This window comes from Oreochromis niloticus, linkage group LG7 (assembly GCF_001858045.2).
Source record: "Oreochromis niloticus isolate F11D_XX linkage group LG7, O_niloticus_UMD_NMBU, whole genome shotgun sequence".
Classification (NCBI taxonomy): domain Eukaryota; kingdom Metazoa; phylum Chordata; class Actinopteri; order Cichliformes; family Cichlidae; genus Oreochromis; species Oreochromis niloticus.
The window spans coordinates 25,311,787-25,336,218 of record NC_031972.2 but is presented as its reverse complement, the minus strand read 5'-3'; the positions used below and the strand labels follow the sequence as shown (position 1 = coordinate 25,336,218).

General features: G+C 39.9%; 1 protein-coding gene across 1 annotated transcript; it reads left to right on the top strand.

Moving 5' to 3' along the window:
- Positions 1–675: 675 nt before the first annotated feature.
- fam163ba (family with sequence similarity 163 member B, genome duplicate a) lies at positions 676–23,172 on the top strand. The gene is made up of 3 exons (XM_003444414.5): positions 676–1,690; positions 18,680–18,795; positions 20,361–23,172. The coding sequence occupies exons 2-3, from the start codon at positions 18,703–18,705 to the stop codon at positions 20,796–20,798; spliced, it is 531 nt and encodes a 176-aa protein (XP_003444462.1). The 5' UTR covers positions 676–1,690; positions 18,680–18,702; the 3' UTR covers positions 20,799–23,172.
- The last annotated feature ends 1,260 nt before the right edge of the window (positions 23,173–24,432 follow it).

The window sequence follows — 24,432 nt, the reverse complement described above, 5'->3', positions numbered from 1 at the left end:
ACATAGAAAAATTAGAAAAACACCGGAATATGATAAGAAAAAGATACTGTACACAACTGTACACAATAGAATAAAATGGAATAAAATAAAATAAAATAAAAATGGTATATACAATTGAGTATAATATAACGATGCCAGAAAAGAGTGGAGTTGAATGCTTTGTTCCCGACAGAGGAACGGTTTATTTTTCCAACTTGGCTGAACCTTGGGCATAGGACACGTGTAATTTTTTAAATTATCTTTATAGATTTGGCTGCAGCATAAGCGTATAGCATGAGTGATTAACTGCGGTCACTGTAAGTGGGAATCTTAATTAATCTCCTGAATGTGGCAGCAGCTTCAGGGTCCCAGTGTACATAGTGAAGGTTACTTCTCGCCACCTCCTCACCATGCTCTTGTCAGCTGTTAGTATTTTTGGACAAGTGATGATGCAACTAATTTTATATCCAGTGCAGTTGTGTATCAGTGCATGTTTGTAAGTGGGCTTCAGAAATTCGGAAATTTTGGTGGCATCTTTTAACAAAGGAGCTTTGCATGCCTGGAAGTCCCCCCACACCTCACGCACTTCAACTTGGAAGTCGAAAATCAACAGCATGTTGTCCCTCTCTTTTAAATCCCCCCTTCTCTCTAAGCACCCACAGCCAATCTGAGCCTGTGACTAAAGCGCCATCTCCCAGACTGTACACTCCAGGCTGCATTTAGTACTCTCTGGGTGTGCAGGCACTGAGCCACCTCTGGATTTAAAGCGCAGTTTACTCGTTTCCGCGCAGTTCCGGACATCGCTCTGAAAGAATCAGCAAACGTACGGAAATCCAACAGCCGTGCACTAAATAAACAGCTACCAATATTCTTTGTGACCACTTATCTGCAGAGACTTTGTGGCTTTCTGCTGCTTAGTCGCATTTTTTTTAAGCGAGAACGTTCACATGCGGATCATACTGTGAATAGGAAGGAAGGGGGAGAAATCCGGCGGAACCTGGAGTAGCACAACAACAAATATCTGACCTCGACCTCCCTGGACGGTACTGAACTGGCTGTTGAAATAGAGATGGCGAGATTTCGCATCACCCCGTCTCCTCCTCCAACACACATGCTGCCGAGGCTGATGATGATGATGTTTGCGTAGGAGTGTTTTATTTTGCGGACAGCTTCGGTTAACCAGTAGGAACCGTTCAAGCAACTCCAGACAATCGGTGGATGGAATTGTGTGCTGCTGCCTGCCTGCTTCAAAAGCATCTTCCACAGATCACATCATACCATTGTTACCGGAGTGCTTTTCAGTGGTCTCTCTGCAAGTCCGGAACTGGAAAGAAAATGTTTTGCATGGCAACGCTGTGCGTGGAGAAGTAGTCTTCAGTACAAAGAATACGAATGTTAAAGGTGGACATTTTTTGTTTGTTTGTTTGCAAAGGGCGTATCTGCTAGTTTTTAATTAGCAACTAAAGAGGAACCAGGCCCGGTGGGTTTTATTTTGACCTGAGTCGAACTCCATCTCCACTTTGATCGCAGGCACTTCAGCGTTTAGTTCATATCTTTACCGACATTGGAGGCTTTTTTTGTCGGCGTGTTCACTGGTGTCATTATTCGCCACTGAGGTTGACAAACTACAGCCTACCGAGGTCGGGACCCGAGCCCCAAGGAGCCACCCCTACCCTCAATGTGACCCGGCGAATTCCTCTTATCTCTGAAGGTAATGCTTTACCCTTGAAGGAAGAAAGATTGTGTTGTACCATGATGTTTCCTTTGTGTTTCTTTATCGACTGTGATTATCAAGTCATGCATGCTGTTTTTGTTTTAGACATGGAGAAACGATAGATAGATAGATAGATAGATAGATAGATAGATAGATAGATAGATAGATAGATTCTAATTTCAGCACCACGGAGAGAGGCAGATACTTTCCATATGTTAGGTTGGCAGAAGTCTACTCTTTTCCACATTTCAAAACTTGAAAGTTGTTTATATGCCATACGTTCAACATGCACTGTGTACATGTGGAGTGTTTTTCAAAATCTTTAAGTAATTTAACACAGAGAGATAGCCTATATGTACAGACACAGTATAAAGGGTAAAGGCAGAGGGCAGGTTCAGTGTTTTGTATAAAACACATGCTGGCTGGCTGGTTTGCCACAAGCTGACAAAACAGCATGGTTTGTGAGCCACAGCTACTGTCACCAACTGTTAGCTCTGGTCATATCCAAACTGTTGTATGCAGATATTTTTAGGCTTGGTGCAAATGGATCTCCAGCAGCATAAAAGCCCCGCAATGCTAAAATATCTCACTACATGGAGTTAAAATGACAAAATTCCTTAGGGAATGGCACACATGATGCAACCCACCCTCTAGTGATTGTTTTGGAAACACTATGGTGCCTGTAGTAGCAATTAGCCAGCTAAAATGTCAACTAACCAGTGAATTTGGGCAAGCTTTAACAGTATTTTGGTCTAATAAGAGAAATCATTTTACTATTTTTAAAACTTTTTAAAATCAATTTCATTCCATATTTTTTTTTCATGTTTTTGCTGTTAAGTAGATGGTTGGAGGGATCAGAGGAGTGTAAGGAAAAGTTATGCATTCTTAGGTTAAGCTCTATTGGATGCTTTAACTACCCACGAATGAATAATCACTGTTCTCTACTGTCTTGGTATATCTGCAGAATTAACTTGAAGTCACTGCTTATGTATTCCCCTGTGTTTGTTTGCTTGAGCTCATATTTCTAAATGTCTTACTTTCACCTACACTTCCTGCACTTCAACTTTGCTATAACAGGGATGGTTGGACACTTATTTGATAACTTGCAGACCTTGGCTACATGGCAGTTCACTGGTACTTCTGTGAATCTGAGACTGTTACTGTCACATGTTACAATATTACTTTAAGCTAGTCAGTTTCTTACAAGAAAAAAGAATATACATTGTCATTTTAGAGGGCCTGAAACAATCAACAATAAGGTGGGGCTTGTGTTCCCATAGCGACCTCCTCAATGACCCTCAGACCAACCTTGGCCCCCAGGGAGATATGTTATACTCCAACATGTGTGTGCACACACGAACACACATTCAAACACACTGAAGTCCCCCTCTGAGCATAAGAGACTTGTCTGTCTGCTGCTGCTCTACGAGCCTCACAGTTTTCACAGCAGCAGCAAGAAGAGGAGGACAGAGGGAGCTGAAGGACAAGCAGGATGAGTAGGATGGAAAAGCAAATTTCAAAGACAGACAGGTGATGAAAAAAGATGAGGAAAGGTGTAGAGAGAAGACCATATAGAATACAGAGCAACAGGAATGGAGAAGCAGAGAAGAAGAAGGAGGGAAGGCTTGAATAGACAAGAGTGAATGCAGTTACAGAGGCACGTCTACTTTTTCGTGGGCTTATTCAAGTGTACTCACATATCAGCTTAATTACTGTTAAAATGCATTATATTGGGAAAGGGAATCATTATGGCTATGTTTTGGCTGACATGGAGAGGGGAATTGGAGTGGATGGGTTGAGGCTGGGGGAAGGGAATATTGCTGTTCACTGATCATGTTAAACAGTCACCACCCGTTCCGCCCTTCCTCCATGCATCACTTGTCCCCTCCCCCTCAGCATCACATTCTGCTCTCCCCTTTCAGCTACACCCTGACATGCTCACACATCACACTCAGGCACAGATGTGTTCCAACACAGAGCCACGGTGTGGCCAACACACATTCAGCCACAAGCACGTGCATGCACGCGGGCTGTTGGTCAGCTGGACTCATCCCTGTGAGTGATTTGTAAAACACTGAAGCTCATTCCAAAGAGAAGTGTGAATGTGTGTGTGAATGGGTGGATGTCTGGATAGGTAAAGCGCTTTGGGGTCCTTAGGGACTAGTAAAGCGCTATATAAATACAGGCCATTTACCATTTACCAAAGAGAAGAAGAAATGTGAGGGAGGTGTGGAAAGAGAACATGAAAAGGGTGTGGAGAAATTAAAAAAAAATCCTGTCCTTCTTCTATGACAATCCCTGTCTATTATATTTGTGCATGCCTTTGGAGAGTCATAACTTACTGTTCTTCCATACAAGGCTGCTGCAGTGGTTAGCACTTTTATTTCACAGCAAGAGGGATCTGGGTTTGAATCTGCTGGTCATCTGGAGAGGTTACATTGAAGAGGACGTGATGTCCTCTCACTTTTAGCCATATTTAAACACACGTGATTATCTTTTTATTCGTGTTTTTTATAAAGACCGAAGAGGCACCTTTCACCTTTGACTTTTGAATCAAGTCTCAGTGTTGCTTAGATATCTGGCAAAATTGTCTTCAGCGAGGTTTAGAAGGCAGCAATCATGGTCTGAATGCACTGCTGTGCCAAACACATTTGCTTTGCCAAGAGGCAAAGCAAATGTGTTTGCCAATTTCTCCTTTACCATATGCCTCATTTATATAGGCACAGGGTAGCAAAGCCAGAAATGACAGGTGGAAGAAAAAAGAGAAAGAAACGAAAAAAAAAAGGAAAGCGAAAGAGAATGAGTAAAATAAAAAGGGGGGACATGTGAGAAAAGATATGAATAAAGGACAAGCACAAATAATTTCACCAAGTTTTTACTGTGTGTAAATATAAGTATATATGTGTAAATTATTAATGTGGCATTCTTACACAAAAACCCAGTAGCATCTAGGGAGCATCACTACATTTACTTCACAAATGTGTCAATCAAAATGAGTTTTTTAGATAGTCAGACAAGTTGTAAACAAACAGTTGTTTACCTAAAACAAATTCCAGTATATTATATCTACAAACTTGTAAGCCCCAGTTAAGTAGGTTTTATAGGCAAGATCATAGTTGATACTGGCAGCAGTTGTTCAGAGATACTTCTATAACTGTCTTCAGTTTGAAAACCTAAAAGGGAACAATAACAAAGGAAAAATGGGGAATCTCCCTGATAATTTACCAGCTAAAAATCAGTGTTGATGACTCAGCTGGAAGACCTGAGCTACAAAAACAAGATCCATTCTGTAAAGAGACTAAATTTTGCAACTGTTGCGCAAGTGGCCTGTCTATGCCCTTCAGCACTGTATGTATATTACATAAGAAACCTAATGGTAAGCGGCACATTGCTCAGACTAAGTTTACAATTTGCATTGCATCTGTAATCTACAGTATTCATTGCAAGGACGCCTCGGGGCGTTCTCATTACAGGCTTCATGGTCCAAAGCTCTTTTCCAAGCCTCTACGCTCATCACTGGAGCATGCAAGCATTGCTGTTAATGTTAAATCTGAAACTAAAAAGTTCCAAATGTCTGCACACTCCTTCGGAAATTGATGACGCGAAAAGGAAAGACAAGCAAGCTCAGCAAGGTCGTGAATTGCGTTACCATGAAAGTTATTAAACAAGACAAAAGTAGACATTAGAAGAGAGTATCTTATTCATAAATCTTGTTCTCTCTTTCGAATGTGTTGTATTGTATTACTCATTTTTTTAATTATTCTGTGTTTCATTTTGATCTGCTTGGAGATTTACATACAGTGAGTGAACTGGGTGAAGTCGATTCAGGTACAGTCAGGTTGAAACTTTTAGCACTAAACCACCCACTCAAAAAATGAAATAGGCGATGCTAAAATGTCAGTCTGTAATAGCCCCGTCGCCATAGTAACTGGAGACCCATTCATACTTTTAGACACACTGCCTCTGGAGCGCTGACCATTAGCACTAACAATCAAGCCATCACCAGTCTTAAGCTTAGCACATTTCCTTCAACCGTCCATCTTTACGTTCCACTAGACGTGGGCATTCGTCTCAGCCTCTGACAGCGCCCTCTGCAACCTTTGTATGTCTCTTCTTTGTTCTCCGCTTATTTTTGTATTTCAACACCCTCCTTTTCCTTGTGCCTTTTCCCCGAAACTACTGCTTCTGCTAATTTCTCCATTCCTTCACACTGTTTCTCCATCAAATTCTCAAACTTCTTTTTGTTTTAAATAGTTTACTTGTACATGTCTGCTGCTGTGTCAACATGGACCAGTAGATATTTTAAGGAACCTAGATGCAGACAAAGACAAAGTATTAAGTATAATACAGGATATAATTGAGCAGTTGATGCTTTAGGGTTTGAACCTGCTGGATATTACCTAATTGAGTTGCATGTCAGAAACACAAAAGTGGTTAGCGGTCAGACATTAAACAGTTCTTATTGTTGCAGCTTTTGTCAGTTACACTCAGTACACAATGCACAGCTTTCCCTTTAACAGCTGAACATAAACTCCATGTCTCAACATTGTTCAGAGTTCTCCTTTCTGTCATGCAGCACATGACTTGAGATGGTTACTATTAGGTATGTTCTTACTACCAGACTGCTAGCTGAAGCAAGGGATGCAGGCATGGCACAAAATGTCTATTGCCTAGCTGTGAATTTACTTTGGTGCATGGATTTTTGAAGTAGGGAGCTGGAAGGTTGATCCAGCTGCTTAAGACATTTGCATTCTCACATGCACCTCTGTGGCGTAATTTCTAGAAAAGATCAATGCTGCAGTAGATGCATAAAAAGAGCTCAAGTTTTATTTTTTAATGAAAGAAGCTTGATGCTACAATCACACAGATGTGAGCAGTAAATTGTTTCTAAAGCGGCTTTCTAAAGCGGTTCAGGAGGAAGAAAAAGCAGAGGAACTTTGTGTCAATGCAAAATATTCATGTGAGTCACAGTTTAATTTTTTTGTGAGTGTGTATATTTTTGTGTGTATCTGGTGGATATGAGCACCCATAGGACATTTTTTTCCCCCCATTTGCCACAGCTGTGTGATGAATTCACCCGTGCTTCAGATGTGTAGTAACTAGCGATCCTCCCGAGAATTTTCCGAGTTACGTAACTTCTTGTAAATGTGGTTGTTTGACAGACTCAGAATGTGCAAAGTGTTGCACAGCAGGATCTATCCATCTCCGTGTCAGCTGCAGTGTATTTGCTTGTAAATGGCACTATTGTTCAAAGTGATGCTTAAAACAGGCCACACCACTGCAAGGCAGCGTATACCAGCTGAGCATAGAGTAGAGAGGGAGACAAAGGGAGCATGGTAAATGGAAGGAAAGGCTAAAGAGTCAAAGAATGGGCATAAGCAAAGAGACACAGAAGAAGCAGGTGGAGGAAGACGGAAATAGTAGAAAGCAAAACAAAGGAAAGAGGAGTAATGGGGATGGGAATGTAAACTAATGAAGGAGAAGAGCTGACCTTAGAGAAAGCTTCCTGGTAAGCACAGAAAATAACAATGTATACACAGCCCAGTTTAGCCTATTTAAAGTTGAGCTACAACCCAGTCACTGTGAATACATGCACTAATGACAAAAACATTGGAACACTAGTAAGGGATTACTGGGCCTTCTTTCAACACCGATTCTCTTCTCTTCTACTCACAAACCATATGTTGGCATCAACAGCAACAGCTGGGGTTTTGGAGAACTTAGCGCTATGATGATCAGAGTACGCTGTTATAATATGAATTGACCTTCATTACATCACCTCTTGTTTCACTACATTTACCGTGGTATCTGGCTAGATGTGTGTGAATGTGTGTGTCCCTCAGACGCTATATGGTACATTTAATGCATACATTTAGATGAAATATCAGATGAAATATCCATTATCCAGTGTGAGGACATTGCGATCGGGTTGCCTGTCCTTGACTGAAGAAGAGCTGAGGACTCAGACTGTAAAAACAACCTCCCTCCCTCCCTCTTCTCACACAAGGACCACACAGATGACTGTTTTTGAGTTTAAGAGAGTAACTTTTAGAGAAAAGAGGGAAAAAATACATGGAAAGTGTTGCGTGGGCTGTTGAAAAGATTTCAAAGAGAGGAGATTTATGCTGGTAAAAGTGAAGCATTTCAGGTTGCTTCAACTTCAGTTAAAGTTAAAAGTACTGCAATGCCACAAAAACTATACACTCATATAATCCTACTTGTGTCACCCACGCTTTCAGGACACAGACCTTGGACTGATCAATGTGGGCATGTGCTTTTGTTCACCACACGCTTCTTTTTGACAAACTGACAACCTGTCACATACTGGGCGTAAACATGCAAGAAAACCTTACACAGCATGGGGTTTGCATGCACTGCACCAAACAAAACTGAAGCCCAAACTTACGATTACCTCTGAGCTGTGAAGGGACTTCAAGCAGAAAGTTTGAACCATTTCCAACAGATTGGAAATGGTTGTTTGAATCACGGCTTATGTGTTAGAGCATACGTATCAGTAGACGACTTCTCTGAGACGCAAGGATGCATTTCTCACCAGCCAACCAGAACTAACTAACCGGCTCCCAGGTCAAGAGCTAAAATTCAGTGAATCTTACTGTTTGCTCAGGAAGACACAGCAAAGTAGGATAAAATTCTCAGTGCCGAGTGTCAAGGAGCAAAGGTAATTTAATAGCTTCCTAGCTAATTAAGGGAAATGAAAATGGAATTATATGTATTTAAAGGCATAATAACCTGAACAGACTATGTAGCCTTGAGGAAGGTTTGTGTGTGTGTGTGTGTGTGTGTGTGTGTGTGTGTGTGTGTGCGCACGCTTGCGTGTTTGTGTGTGTTTACTATGTTTACATATCTTTGTGGGGACCCAAAATTGTAATGTTACTATACTTGTGGGGACCAACAACCCTTATGGGGACAAAATGCCTGTCACATGAGTTTGAAGGCATTTTTGAGACTCAAAATGTGGTTTTAGTGTCAGAGTTACAATTAGGTTATGGTTATGTTTAGGCTAAGGGTTAGGGTTAGACATTCATTTTTGATGGTTAGGGTTAGGGTAAGTGGCTAGGGAAAACATTATGTCAATTAGATGTCCTCACTAAGACATGAAAACGTGTGTGTGTGTGTGTGTGTGTGTGCATGTTAATTATGCTAGAATGAATTATGACTATTGAATGTTTTCATCGATCATCACCTGTTAATGTTTTATACAGCTGTTTTATACTCAGCGCTTTGTTAGGACCTCCTGTCCTAACAGAGCTCCGAGTGTTACAGCAAACTGTCTCTGTTGTCATTGCAATTTCCCAGTGGTTAGATTTTGACTGACACTGAACTTACAAGCCAGGGGTCTTATTTACAATAAATATCTTAGATTTTACATAAACTAACTTTTAAGATTGTTCCTGTCAGTCAGGAATCATAATAGATAATGTGCATAAAAAAATCTATTTCGATTAGTCATGGACCAAGACAGAATGGTCAAAAAGAAAAGAAAACTCAATCTATAAAACTAGCACCCTGTTTTTAATTCAAAGCAGGTTGCACCTTGCAATAAACTTCTCATACTGCATCTTTAATTGTCAATTCCTCTCACATTGTTAATAAAGCATGTGCAAAATTCACTGCAGACTTTAAAGCATTTCAGCTTGTAATATCACTGCATGATGAGCTGGAGAATTTAATTTAAGATCAAAGCAAGGTTTTATGCATAACTACTAACTATGCATAACTACAAAGAGTCAAAATTGATTGTAAGCCATTTTTATGAATTAGGAGTAAACCAGAAGCAGTGTAACCAACAAGTGACCCAAATTGAATAGACATCTATATGTGCACCCTGCCTCGATTAAGGGGCTTTGCTTGGCGCTAAGACTTTAACCCTTCTCTCCACACATAGGTAGTCCATACATTCTCTTGACAGGAACTTAAAACTTTCTAACTTGCAGGACTAACAACTGCTTTTCAATTCATCAGCTATGATTTCAACCGACTGTAAGATCTGTGAGTCGACTTCAGCTCTCTGTGGCATCAAGATTACAGCCTGTCATTCACAGACAAGTGGTATTATTTTCACAGCGGAGCGTAGAACAGGGTAGGGCTGTGGGGAGGAGTAGGAAGTGCAGTGGCAGGCTGACAAAGTGTGATTGTATGCAATTATTTTAAAATGATTTGAAAATGAAAGCTAATTTCCTTTAATATGAGAGGACAGAACAATAAACTGACAGATAGATAGATGTCGTACTTTTTTGTCCCATTTTTATCCACATAGAAAAGGGAAACTATAGCTTTTACACTGTTCAAGACCCTTGAACACCCTTCTGAGAAGTGTGTGGAATAAGTGTGTCTGCTTCTATCTTTCAGTATTGCGTGCAATTTGACTTCTGTGCTTCTTTCACACTGAAGTGATTAGACACTTTACCTGAGCAACTCACAAGAGAACACCTATAATGAAATCGCTAGAACTAATGGCTTCTTCCTGTGGATTGTAAATGTAAAAGGACATCATCAGTGAGATTTGTATCTAACAGGTAAATAGCCTTTTTAATAGCTTCAGCAGAACAAAAAGTGATATTATTTATTCCATTTAAGTGTCTTCAAATGAGAAGTTTGTTGTTTTCGGCATAGGGATGTGCAAAAATTTTGTCATCCTTTTTTTTTATTATTATTCGTCATTATCTATAGTGGATTTTTCCAAACACTGAGACAAATCCTAACATTGCCTTGTTGATAATGCTAAACTGGATGGTGCTGCTTTGAAAACACTTGGAGTAATATACACTCACAATACATTGCTTAGTAGGGCTGGGTGAACATTTGCCTGCACAACTGACTTAATTCTTCATGATAAAGATTCAACAAGGTGTTGAAAATATTCCTCTGAGAATTTGGTCCATATTTGCATGATAGCATTACACAGTCGTTGCACATTTGTCAGCTGTCAAATTCCAAAGGGGCCCTATTGGATTGAGATCTTGTGACTGTGGAGGCCATTTGAGTACACTGAACTCATTGTCATGTTCAAGAAACCACCTCAAGATGTGATTTATTGCTTTGTGGTATGATAAAAGTGGTTTAGCATGGTTCTACGTGTTGTGCATTCAGAGATGCTCTTCTGCATAGCTTTGTTATTTGAGTTATTGTTGCCTTTCTATTAGCTCAAAGCAGTCTGGCCATTCTCCTCTGACCTCTGGCATCAACAAGGCATTTTCTCCCAGAGAACTGCTTCTGAAATATTCAGACCAGCCTGCCTGGTACCAACAACCGTACCATGTTGAAAGTAATTTAAAATCACTTTTTCCCCCCTTCTGATGTTCAGTTTGAAGTTTTGGAGTCTTGACCATGACTACATGCCTGAATGTACTGAGTTGCTGCCATATGACTGACTGTTTAGATATCTGCCTTAGCAAGCAGTTGAACAGATGTGCATAATAACCTAGCCAATGAGTGTACATTACTATCATACTAATATTATAATATCATGACATTGTACCATGACATTGCCAAATATATACTCCTAAAATAAATTGGGACTGCTGTTAAAAAACAAATAGTCAACATCTAAAAATGCTATTAGCAAGGAAGGGTAGTCATGCTCCATTACTTTAGTCCATGCACAACACATTTAAAGTTATAGGAGTGCCTTCTACCTCAGTTTGCAATTTGAACTGGAAGAACAACTAAGCAAGGTCATTTAGATAGATGAGACACATTTAGCAAGCTGTATAATTAAATGGAGAGACCCCCAGGTCACTGTTAAGTCCTTAAAATGTCCTCATGGTGCTATATTCACACAAGCCGAGAGCCATTTTTATGATATATCATTCATAGAGGGGCACTAATTACAGACATGTTGCCTAGGTAATGCTAGGACACACAGGATGGATGAAAACGATTGCTGTCTACCAAAGAAAAAACCTCCGTTATCCTGAGCTTTAGGTGTGTGTTGTCATTATTCTTGAAGGTGGGTCCAGGGACACAAATGCTGGCAAAAGATATTTTGTGTACCAGGTGATATTTTATGCGGGTATAGACTGAGTCAGGGACACAGAGTTGAGTAATGCCAGTCAGGGTCAGTGCCACCCGAGAGGATAATGTAGAGCAGGTTCATTTAACAAGGCTAAAGGAAAAAAGTAGAAGCTTTTTTTAAAAAACAGAAAAAAAAGTGCACTTCAAACTCATAGTAGGAAAAGTGGATGTGAATTTATGTCACTGCCTGCATGTGCTTTAACATGTTAAACAAACTACAAACTTAAATTGTAGTTTTTCATGTAGTTTTTAGTGAATTTTTTTAATTTAATCTAATATTTCAAATTTGATTGCCACATTGAATTTTATGATTATTGCTCAAACAAACTGGCGTTGATTGCAACCATCTACACAGTCATACTCTTGCAGAACTTGAGTTAACCTTGGAAGTGTAAGAATGAGGCTCATCGATCGCCATAGATAAAAGATTAATGCAACACTCATAGCCAAGACTCGAGAGAATCACTCCATTCCTATAACACTGATGGACTGATACTGAGCATTACTAATCCAGATTGACATTGCCCACAATGCAACTTTGCAAGAGTTCAGAGTATACATTTTACTAATACAAGCAGTCTTCAGTTTCAGCTGACACCACCTCAGGTGATATTATGTTAACTTGTTGCAGTTGTTTTTTTGGTTTTTTTGGGGGGGGTTTTTGGGGGGGGTTTCTGGGGGGGTTTCTGGGGGGGGGGGGGGGGGGGGGGGGGCGTAATGCATGTAACTGATAGAGAAAGCAGTGGGGGAAACAGCCAATCTGGCTGTGTCAGATATTCAAAAATGAACCAGGCGGCATCTGCAACACTTTCTCATTCATTTACATCCAGGACATCAGAATTTTTGAGAAGAGGGTATGGACTGGTGACCCCATCTTTACCCCTTTGTCAAATGGGAAAGGCCCTTACCCCAATGTGACTCTAAATTTTAAACATGATAAAGAAAATGTATAAAAAGTAATCATTTATTTTGATTATGCAAACTATTTTTGGAGATGATGTATCGGAATTTCAGGAGCAGGACCACGCCTCCAAACACGCTCCTTCCGGTTCTCATCTATATAGGTTCACCCAGTTATGCAAGCTGTCATTCTCGTTTATGTGCCCCATCCTCCCTCCCCTTTTCAATTCTTTAACTTCTTCACTTCTATTTAGTACATGGGGATCTGCCAGGCCCGTCCCCTTCGAGGCCTTCCCCAAACCGCAGCTCAATTCATGTCAAAACATTCGCCTTTACCTACTAAAACGCTGTCATACCTAAAATGAGGACGTGGGCCCCGCTAGTGAAACATGATTTATATGCAAAATCTACAGTCTACATCTATAGTAGGAAGAAATAAGGTATGCTGAGGGCAATGATACTAGTCATTCTGACACCCCTCAAATCTGATCCAGTGGAAGCACGGAGTTCTCACATCTCTCTCACACATCTTCACCGGGAGGAGTCGTGATCTGAGGGACAGACACGAGTGATGCAAGCGAGGGGACATGTTAGCGTAAAAACACAAAAAGATTAAGATGAAAGATGAAAGACAAAAACTCAGGGAGTACAGATGTCATGGAAAAACAAATGCCAAAAAAACACAGGTTCCTCATTTTTCCTTCCATCCTTACCCTGCCACATGAGCGAAGCAGTCGAGGACAAGACTCATTTTACCAAAATGAGAAATTCGTGATTCAAAGCTTTCAGTTTAAAGTAACACAATGTGCTGTCCACTTTTACATTTCTCTCTATTTCACTTTTTGATACCATGACATCATTACAAGCATTACTTTTGATTAAGTTCACAGTGTGGTCGGCAGAAATTTTGACTGTGGAATCATCTGAAATAACTAATTAAAGTTATGAATGCAAAAGGAACACATTTTCTCTGTGTGTGTCATGCCTGTTAGATCACAGGTTTCAAAAAAAACTTTTGCAAATGATGCACCTATGCATCCCCACTCTCCTGTAAAGCTTCTCTCTCTTGGAGATGCACTTTAGGAATTGAGGTTCTGACCTCATTTTCCAGGTCACAGGCAGGAGGACAGAAGAGAGGCACAAAAATGGAGAAGTAAGGCCACAAGATGTGCTTTTTACAAAATTAATACAGAAACCAAAGCCTCAAAACGAAATGACGAACAAAATGACATGTCTTCCAATAAAAGTATACATCCTGCAGGTTGAAATTATGTCATTTATACTAGTTGAATGCTCCCTGATTGCACAGCTTATTAAAGAGCAAGGACTCATTACGGGCCAAAAAACTGTAATCAGACAGAGTTGATGAGGCATTGTTGTTTTCTGCGTGTCCCTATATTCATATTTTGGAACTTTGTTACCAGTTGAGATTGTGAGATTGAAAACTGGAGCTACTGGAGCAGAAACTTGAGCACTTCTTTCGCTAAATAATGCATACTTCTCAGGAGGCTTTGGATCTTGTCATTTCTGTAAAGAACCATGTGTAGGTACACTCTGTCGTTGTAAATGTGTGTAAAATCACCCTTTGACAGCTACCATTATAACAGAGCTCTTCCCATTGTTCTCAGGGCATGTTATTGTCTCTTGTGTGTTACTCGAATCCACCACCTACTGCGTACTTCTTCCCCACTGAACTGAAAGCCTGTCAGCAGCCATTATTCCAAGCAAGACCTTTTGCTGTGATCCCTGCCATGTTTCATCGAAGCGTGGCATTTTATTCCAAAGCCCTCTGTCTGAGCATGTTAGCTACTACTAAAATTATTGCATGTGAGTATTTGTGTGTGTTTGTGTGCGAGTGTGCACACGGCTATTCTTCTTTTGCCCCTAACTCTTGTCATTCCTGTGGACGAATACCAGCAAAAGCAGCTGAGTGGACAAGATTGCCTCTCTCCAGTATTTCACTATTTCACAATGGGGTCTGGATTGCGTATGTGCACGCGTCTGTGCGCGCACGAGCGTGAGTGTGTGTGGTTAAATAATTAACACTGTTTGTCGCCTTGCTGCAACACATCGCTCACACACTGATCTGATTAATGTAGCCCCAGGAGATACACAGCACCAGCCTAGCCTGCAGAATGAGAAATGCTACATGTACGTGTGTGTTTTTTTGTGCACACCATAATAACTTTCATGAAGGAATATCAGTGAGAAAAGTCAGAAATCAGCTCAGTCCACACGTCATCATTTGAGACAAGACAGAAAAGAATTTGTATGACACCGAGTCAGAATTATGTGCACGCAGTCCTGATCATGCATGTGCTCTTTTCTTTTGGCCTGCTGCCTGACAAACCACTTTAATTAAGCAAGCTGCAACTGGCAGAACAGTAATGTCTTTTACAAAGCAACTTTTTTGTATATTGCACCTACACATATAAGGAACATTTGATTTTACATATGGGCTATTAAGGGCAACATGATGGACATTCTTCCTTCCTTACTGGTGTGTAGCTGTCTGCTGTACAGTAAAGTCTAATGTTGGCTGTCCAGCTGATTTTGCTCTTATGTTGTTCATGCTTATATATGATGTGTGCTGATGTGTGAGGTGTTGCTGAGAATCTCACACAATGTTGAGATGCTGAGGATTGACAATGGGGTTCCCGGACCTGGCAGGTCCCCTGGTACCTCTGACAGATGGTGATAAGACATATGACCGGAAGGTGGCTGTTTGGAGTGCGGTTCTATGGTTTGATTTTTTTAAAATATAAACAAATCCTACAAATAAAAAAATAGGACCTATACAGACACTAGCATATAGAATAGTTAGTAATATATAAAAGTGGTTGTGACTGTACTTTTGTGATCAGGGCTCCTTGACTTTGGAGCATGCTCTCTGAGCAGATCCCACTTGCAGAGTCAGTGGTTTCTTCTTTTTTGACTTACTTGTGTTGTCTCCTTTTAATCTTTATTACAACTTTTATTCATTTTTTCATTCACTGGTATTTATTTATTTATACTTTTGGCATTTTTTTTTTACTGTTCTTTTCATTTTAAATTTATCTTACTATAACTGGAATTTTATCTCAGTCTTGTTTGAGTTTGATGTTTGGCTTTAAGATTCATTTACATTTAGAGGATCCATTTTTATTTGTCTGTAGACAAGTGTTATTTTCTAAAAACTAACGTTCTAGTATTTTAATTTGAAATTTAAATGCAATTTTGATTATTTCCTTTTGAAACCTATTTTTGAGATAATGTAGGCCGTGTACTGCTCTATGTCACCATCTGCTGGTGAAACAAAAAAGACACTAGTCAAGGTTTTAGATTGAAAAATTAAGGTCTAAAAGCCCAACACTGATGATCTGGTCTCATGCTGAGTTTGCACTGAAGGGATTCAGACTGCTAAGTATAAGCAGCACTAATTATTAGGTGCTTGAGAATCCGTGTTAGTTACTTAAATGAGGCCACACAGGTCTACACACATACTGTTACGTGATGTTGTCTTCAGTCGTGCTTAAATCTAATTCCACCTTATAAAGTTGTGCCCTGTGCTCTCAAAAGGATGCAGGTAAATGCTGCTAAATAATACTCATTTATACTGCCCCAGCACCCTAAAGATATCACTTTTTAATTCATGTGCCCATCTGTTTATTATCATCATCGTCATTATTATATGTTTATTATTTAAGAAGTCTTTAACTTTAATAATAACTGATTATTAAAGACCAGCATATCATATTTTAGGCAGAAACTATTGTAAACCCTTTCGTCAGAGCAACATTGGCTTTCATCTTCATATTGTCCATGAACATCCATGATATTGCCCTAAGATTCTGGAGAAAGATGATAAATATTTAACTTTGTTGACTTGCTATTCATTCAGCTTATCTATTGCTTGAAGCTGGAAGGTGGCAGACAATTGGTCTTTAAAACAGCTGCTTGCAATCATCCAAAAGAGCCCCTGCAGTAAGAGTGGCCCGGAAAAAAGTAAGGTTGCAGGTTATAAAATCAAATAAAACAGGCTATATTTTTACAGGATTTTACAATAATAACAAAATGTTAGTGTAGCTTTAAGCTTATCCTTAGAAAAGTAAATAAATAAAACTCAAACATTTCAAGGTCTGATAGTCTGCACGCAAATCATTAAACTACTAATGCTCAGTTCCTATTGCTCATGTAACAAAGGCTTAGCCTAGCCACAGTCATTGTTCTGTCACTTTTCTTATGCACTCTACTAAATAAAGGTGCAAAAAAAATGGATACACAAATGTTGCTTAGCGCTACCTGAACATCCTGTTCTCTTATTCTCCTGGCAACCATATTGCCATCGAATCACCACGTTTCCCTATCAATTAAACTAGAAGCCTTTAAGGCCAAAATGCTCTGTTCTTTCTTGTCCTCCATATTGATTTGGTTGGTGCACTGTGCGGCCTGCAGATTGAATTAGAGTCCAGCTGAATTGAAGCTTGAGTGAGGAGAAGCTGTGCTGTGTTTGTCAATAGGGATGGTAGCTACCATGGAGACATCTATTCTGACTTTATAAAGGATCTCTGGAGAGACACATCATGCTGAGAGATTATTTTATACAGTCTACAGTTTAAACAGTTTCACTTAAATCTAATGACCGTGTGAGAAGGTCACTGTGTCAGGTGTCATACTAAATACCAAATGCCCAGTGACACACAGCTGACAGTAAATTTAACGTGAGTAAGCTAATGGATGCTCAGCATTGCTCACATCATGTTATTAAAGCAGCAGTCAGGGTAAACTGGATACTGCAAGATTTGGTGGCGGTCGTGTTTATTTTTAGTATTTCTTTTTTAGTGTTTGCCCATGTCACAGTTAAGTTAGATCTTGACAACATGGACCTATACTGCAGTGTGCTTGTTGCTGTTAATGGCTTGCACCAATGAGTCATAGCTTAGCAACAAGCCTGCTGGCCTATTTTTGGTTTCAAGCAATTATCCACAATGCAGTGTGTTGGTGCGGTTCTATGACACTTCCAGATTGTGGCTATAATGAAGGGAAAAGGTCTCTGCCCACATCTGATAAGTGCCTTCAAGGTTTTTCAAAAATATTACATATCACTGAGATTGAATAATAACATATGAATTATACACCACTGTGCGATTACTTTCACTATTTTAGCTTCTTAAATGGAACCACGGAACTAATGGACCTGTCTTCTTCTGATATTCTGTAGAATTCAAGCTGCATAATTTCCACCTTGATGTGAAATGTAAACCAAGACATTTCAACCAACAAGTATCGGTCAAAAATACTTCAATCTGACTTGTGGCTTGGAAGCTGTGAATCACATAGAAGAAAACTTAGAAACAAGACAGGCAGTTGAGCACTGTGATATGTTATAACTTAATGAATCCACTTTCAAATTTCCTGGGTTCGGATTTGCATTTCTCTTTGCTGTGACCTTTGACTTAATATCAGAATTCACAGGTCACGGCTGTTTACAACAGTCCTGCTGATTGATCTTTTGACGATCTCCTTTGCACACCACCTCACATTATATTGTTTTTGGACGGGTTCCTATCAGTTCTTTGTTGAACCACAGAAGCATGAAGAATATCTCGGTGAGCTTGACTGCAAATTTTACTTGCCACATCATTTCTCCAAACTGACTGCACCCTGTTGTTGTTGCATCTCTCCTCATCTATCTGTGCAACCATTTACCTCTTTCCTCTCGACATTTCTGCAATTCATCCTTTTTTTCCGCCCTGCCGCTGAACAGATTCCCCTCACTCACACACTTCTTTTTTTTCTATGTGTTTCAGTCTGAGATGCTGTCTATATTATAAGCAGCACTTGTGGGATGATTCTATTACATGTCTCCTAGCTGCTGGATAATTCAATAAGCACCACTGAGATGACACACAGTTATAATCTACTTAATGAAGCTACTGAACTGATGAATTGTGTGCCTTTTTGCTCCTTCATTTCACCCCCTACCCTCATCTATGCTCCAACTCTTTCCACCCACCACCACTCCCTGTCTCTTCCTTTCTTCCCCTTCTTCCCCCCTCTTCCTCTTTGCAGGGTGTTGATGGAGAGCAATTCGAATGACAGCCGGGACTGTGGTCATCACTGGTGGAATTCTAGCTTCGGTTATATTACTCCTTATCATTGCAGTACTGTGCTACTGTAGGCTGCAGGTGAGACATCATCTGTTTTGTTCGTTGTATTTACTTTTTGCAGAACTGCAGGTAAGAGATTGTACTTTGAGTTGAGTAATCATGCCGCTTTAATCTGTAAAACTATGCTAATGCATTGTCAATTGTATCTGATTCTGGTGGAAACGGAAAACCAATTGAGAGCAAGGTTTTCCAAAAAATTTTAAATTACACAACTGATCATTCAAAACATAAAACGGACAGAGGACAAAGACCCCCGGCTCTGTCAGCCCAGGATTAGAAACTCATTACAATTATTGTGAGTTCATCACAATTTGAACAATTTCATTTCATTTTTTGTTACCACACAAATCGTATGAAAAACAGGAAAGGAATCTTAGCAGTCACCTAAAGTAGTTTTCAGCGGTCTGTAGGCGAGCTAAAAATCTACCTGACATTATGGGCTGCTGACACACATCAATACTGGCACTCATTTCCACACCTGTGCAACTGAGCAAGATGTGGACAGCAGGCAGAATGGCAAAGATTTCAGTAGTGAACCTCAGCCTTGGAGTACACTATGTGTTGGGACACGTCTTTCTTTTCTCCCTTCAGAAAATAGAGACTGTCATTTTTGGCACAGTAATAACCATGCGTCATTTTAGCAAGGTAATAAACAAGGCCAAGTGTTTGCCATATGTACTGACTTGGACATCTTTAAGCACTGGTTGATGAGCTGCTGCTGAGGTAGTTGTCTTTCCTGTCTCTGCTGAGGAGCTGTTAAAGTGAAGGTTGAGCTCTTGGATGCCTCCCTAACAACCAACTCAAGGAGGATACCTGGTGTTTCCACACTTCTTTCATATCACAGTTATTAAGGCCTAAGCTTTATAAATGGTTTTACACATTTGCTCCTTGTCTCACAGAGAATTCCTCAGTTTTCTCGATTTTCATGCTAACATTCAGCATTACCTGTGGGAGTTTGCCACAGGTAGACTTCCCTCAGGTTCTAATTTATCTGAACCAGTTTTGTCGTGCAGTAGCAAAATAATTTTAATTAAAAATGTTTTCATTTCTCTCTTTAAAAGAAAATTGCCCCCAAAATCATTGTTATTAAGTGTAAATTAGTTAAATTCATATTACGTGTACAAAAAGTGAAGGGGTCCATGAATAGTAACTTAGTATGCATGCTGTGGGAGTGAAAAGATGAATAAGAAGCAAGGTTTAAAGCTTCTCGGATAAAAGCACTACATAAATGCAGTCCATTTACCGTGATCCTCTGGGAACCAGGTAACATAGCTAGAGGGAAACTGTAAGATCCTTTCCTGACAACATTTCCCTGGATCAAAAGTAATCCCCAAATTACAGCAGATATTAGATGGCAAGATGCCAGGAATTAATTTGAGAGCTAGGTCATACCACAACCATAATACCTCAGCTGAAAACTGGAGTCTGTTTACAACACAAGAGAACCTCTCAAGAGATAATTGAGTGATCATTGAGACAGCTCTTTCTCATGCACATTTGACATCATTTGGTACATTTTCTTCTTTCTTCTCTCGTCACCACTTTTTTCATCTTTGTCCATCTCGTCCCTCTGTTTCTATCAGTATTATTGCTGCAAGAAGGAAGAATCTGAGTCGGAGGAGGAGGAGCCAGACTTTGCCGTTACATCTCGCCTCCCGCCGGTTCACTCCAATCACAACATTGTGGCGGCTACAGCCGCCGCCTCCTCCATCCCAAATGGCCCTGCCCTTTTTTCCACCCCTCCAATGGCCAGGAAACTGACACGATCGCAGACCTTCTGCCCATCCTGTACACACTATGAGATGCCTTTCTACCTCCAGCCACCTCAGCCGCAGCTCCACCACCAACCAGATGGGTTGAGGAACGGAGGGGACCGGATCAGCTATCGCAGTGTCCAGCAGCAGGATCTGGACCTGCCAGTGCCTGTAAACATTTCAAACTATCGTAAACCAAACCTTGCCCGTTCAGTTACCATGAGGGACATGTTCACACGCAGCTGTAGCATCAGCACTGATGTTTAGCTGGGTAAGGTTTAACTCAGTTTAAGCTGATGCTTACATTCATCTGAATGGCCTGGGCTGGACTGGGCTTGAGTGAGACTGTGTTTTTGTCATCTTGACCTGTGTTGTCTGATCTAGTCTGCTCTCATTCTACCAGTCACCTTTTGCAGAATGGAGGACTCAGCTGGCTCTCAGGACAGTTTTTTCAAAGGTACTATGCTCAGGTCCTCACACTTGGGCCAATACAAAGTGTTTAAAAATGTTAAATTACCAACAACATAAACTTGTTTTGAATCATTTTTTTAAAAAGATTAATTAATTTCTTTTATGATCTGATAAAGTCTGTGTTGCCCTACTCCCTCTGGGCTCCTCTACCGTGGCCTGTAGGATAGGCAGATTCATGACGTGTGAAAATGATGTAATCAGTAGGGATTTCTCTCTTCCAGAGCTGCTACAAACAGAATATGATTAGGAAAAGTCCAGTGTTTCCCTCTCTTATGATGGGATTATCTGTCTGGTCCTCCATCCACAGATTATAGAGGTTATGAGATATCACTCACAGTCAGTGGAGGAGGGAGCGGGTTGTTGTGTTTAGCTGCCACCCCGCAGACATTTTCGACAGACGTAACTTATGCCATAACATTTTAAGACGTAAAGGGCTCACAGAAGATTTCCCTCATCCTTCCATAGAGTCGCATAGTTTGACGAAAGGCTGGTTTCTTGAAGCATCTGTTGAAAACACAGTGTATATACAGTATTTTACACTTCAGAAGAGAAAAATCTCTGCATTCTTGCAGGCAGTGTGGACTAGGTGCCAAAAAGGTTTTTGATCTTCATTTGTGTGCATATATGTGAGCATACTGAGCGTGTGTGTGTGTGTGTGTGTGTGTGTGTGTGTGTGTGTGTGTGTGTGTATGTGTGTGCATCTCAATTAATTGTTAATAATTTTTATTCCATTCAGTTATACACAACAGGTCATCCATGTGTATAATGAACCCAGAGGTGGGCTGCAATAAAATTGTATTGTGAGGGGTGAAGCGATTATATTATTTCTTTAACCTAAATTCATCTTAATGCAAAGAATGACCCAAACAGATTAAATAACAAAGAAAATGAATTTGCAACTATTTTGTACCTGTTTATTTTACTAATTAATGCTATAATATTGACTCAGTCAGAAATGCAAAACATTTTTGCAGCAACACCGTAAGCTTCCAATGTGAACCCGATTATAGTTCTTCACTGAAGTTAGTGAACGTTCACTACATTCCTTGTGTTCTGTCTGATTTATTGATGTATGGATTTCTGGGCTAAAGATTCACCTTTAAAGGCACATCTATAAATATTTAAGAGGCCATAACATACACTGCAGTCTCTCCCCTTTCTCCATTCATTGGACTGAAGAATATATGCTCTTGCTCCGAGGTACTCAGTGTTCCTTCTTGGGATTGTTTTTATTTTCTGCGCTTGGCTGACCGGCCTGGCTGGAGGGCTAATTTTCTGACTGGAGGAGCAGTTGGTGACTTTTATGGACAGAGAACACACTAATAATAAGTTAAATTATTTACTGCTTGAATTCAAAAGAGGAAATGCCCATGGTTGTGGGAGGGACTTGAAGTTGATTGGATTGTTCTTTCTGGACCCACCTACCACTCTCTCGCAAATGGATGGTAAATGCTGTTGTACTTCTCCCTTTTTCTGTCTCTCGTTTTTTTTAATTACTCATTTATTTTTTCCAAACTGTGAAACAGTGAGTAATTTGGGTTTTTTGGGGGGTTTTTCCTTTGTAAAATGTGCTTTCCTGCAAATACACTAAGCCACAGTACACACGTTTGTAAATCTAACTTTGCGAGGACATTCATTTACGTTCCCTGGTCCCTCATCCTAACCGTCACAACTAGCTGCCAAATCCTTACCTGTGTAATCTGAACCTCATTCGACTCATAACCCTAAAGCCAAGTTAAAACAACAAAAAGCAAAAAGCCAAGAGGGGCACAAATGTCGTCCATCCCAGTACTCTCTCAATTTTAAACTTGTCCTCACAAAGATAGCCATATAAGTACACTCACACATGCAGACATGCAGACACACACAATAGTTCTCAATGTTCTTATTTTTGAATCTAAAACTATGTGACAGTTGCACAGGAAATTTAGTGCCATAAGGAAGTATAGAAGAAATTTATTATTATTATTATAATTATTACTACAAGTGTACAAGTGTATATTAAAATGCAGTGTTGCTTTTACCTTGAAGTATTTGAATTACTTGCTTTATTTTATGATTCAGCTGGTTTTTCAGACTCAGTACAGTACTGCAGAAAATGTTTCTGTTCTTGTTTCTAATATATAACTGACAGACACATTGTTGCTAATAAAACAGTATGAAAATCTTCCTTTTTCTCATTCTCATTCATCTTCTAGATGAGTCACAAACCTCAGGGGTCATTTACCGCATTCATATTTGTGCACGACGATGCTTGCATCAGTGAATTTTTTATACAAAGTTGAGGCTTTTCAGAAAAAGATTTCATTAGCGTGCATTAATGTAATCAGAATGTGTATAGCACACTGGACACTACTAATCGCATGTGATCTTCTAAATGCAGGTTAAATATCAGCAAACCGAAGCGCTTCGTGTGGAGGAGAATTTTCCAAGCAATAAATGTAACAAATTTTGTCTTGCAGGAATAGTTTTGTTGAGATTGCTCTCTAATGGAAAATTATTTTTCCTTCGTATTTCAGTTTTTTTTTTAAAACAAACAAACAGCTATCTAATTCTGTTTCATTGGGTGTGTATGTTGCCAATTTGTTGTTGAAGGACTTAATGAGCTGACATCTGTGGCTCATATTGGCTCAAAGAGGGATATTATTGTTATTGCCATGGACCATCTGAAAATTATGCTCTCTAAAGCTTACATGTGTAAATATATCTAAAGGTAAACCACTGAACTTACTAATATTGTTTTTCAATATCAATTTCAGCTATGCAGCAACAGATCAAACAATAACATAAGAAAGCAGTGATTCCTGCTGAGGCTTGGACTACAGCAGGAGCAATAAAGTCTGTTTATATACAGGCCCTGTCTGCCCTTAGGCAAAAAGGTGATAGCCATGACAGCAAACACAGCTTAACGGGAAGGGTAACAAGCAAGAATCAGGAGCAGTCAGATGAAAAAGAAACAGTTAGAGGCTAGGAGATGATGATTAATGAAAAACCATTCAGACATGTAGGCTAAATGATACAAAAAAGAAAATGCAAATCTTTATTTGGGCAATAAACTGAATGAGTCAGAGAGGCATGGCAAGTAATCATACAATGGGAAAACAACTGAAAACTATTTCAGAGAGGAAATAGGGGTAGTTATTAGAAGGATGAGTCAGAGGACATGAATGAAAAATAGCACATACCACAGAACACACAGACAGATGGAGGCGTAGAAGAGCTGATTTCCAATCCAGAGCTCCCTGGCTCAGACATGAATAGCTATTTTGTGATGGCATTAACACAACAGAACTGCTTCAGACATGAAAAACCTTTCAGATTGTGATGGATTCCCTTTGATGCGGATATATATTCAAACTCCTACTTATTTCTACATGAATTGCCAGCACTGTAACAGGGAATTACTGTCACACTAGCATTCCACCCACAA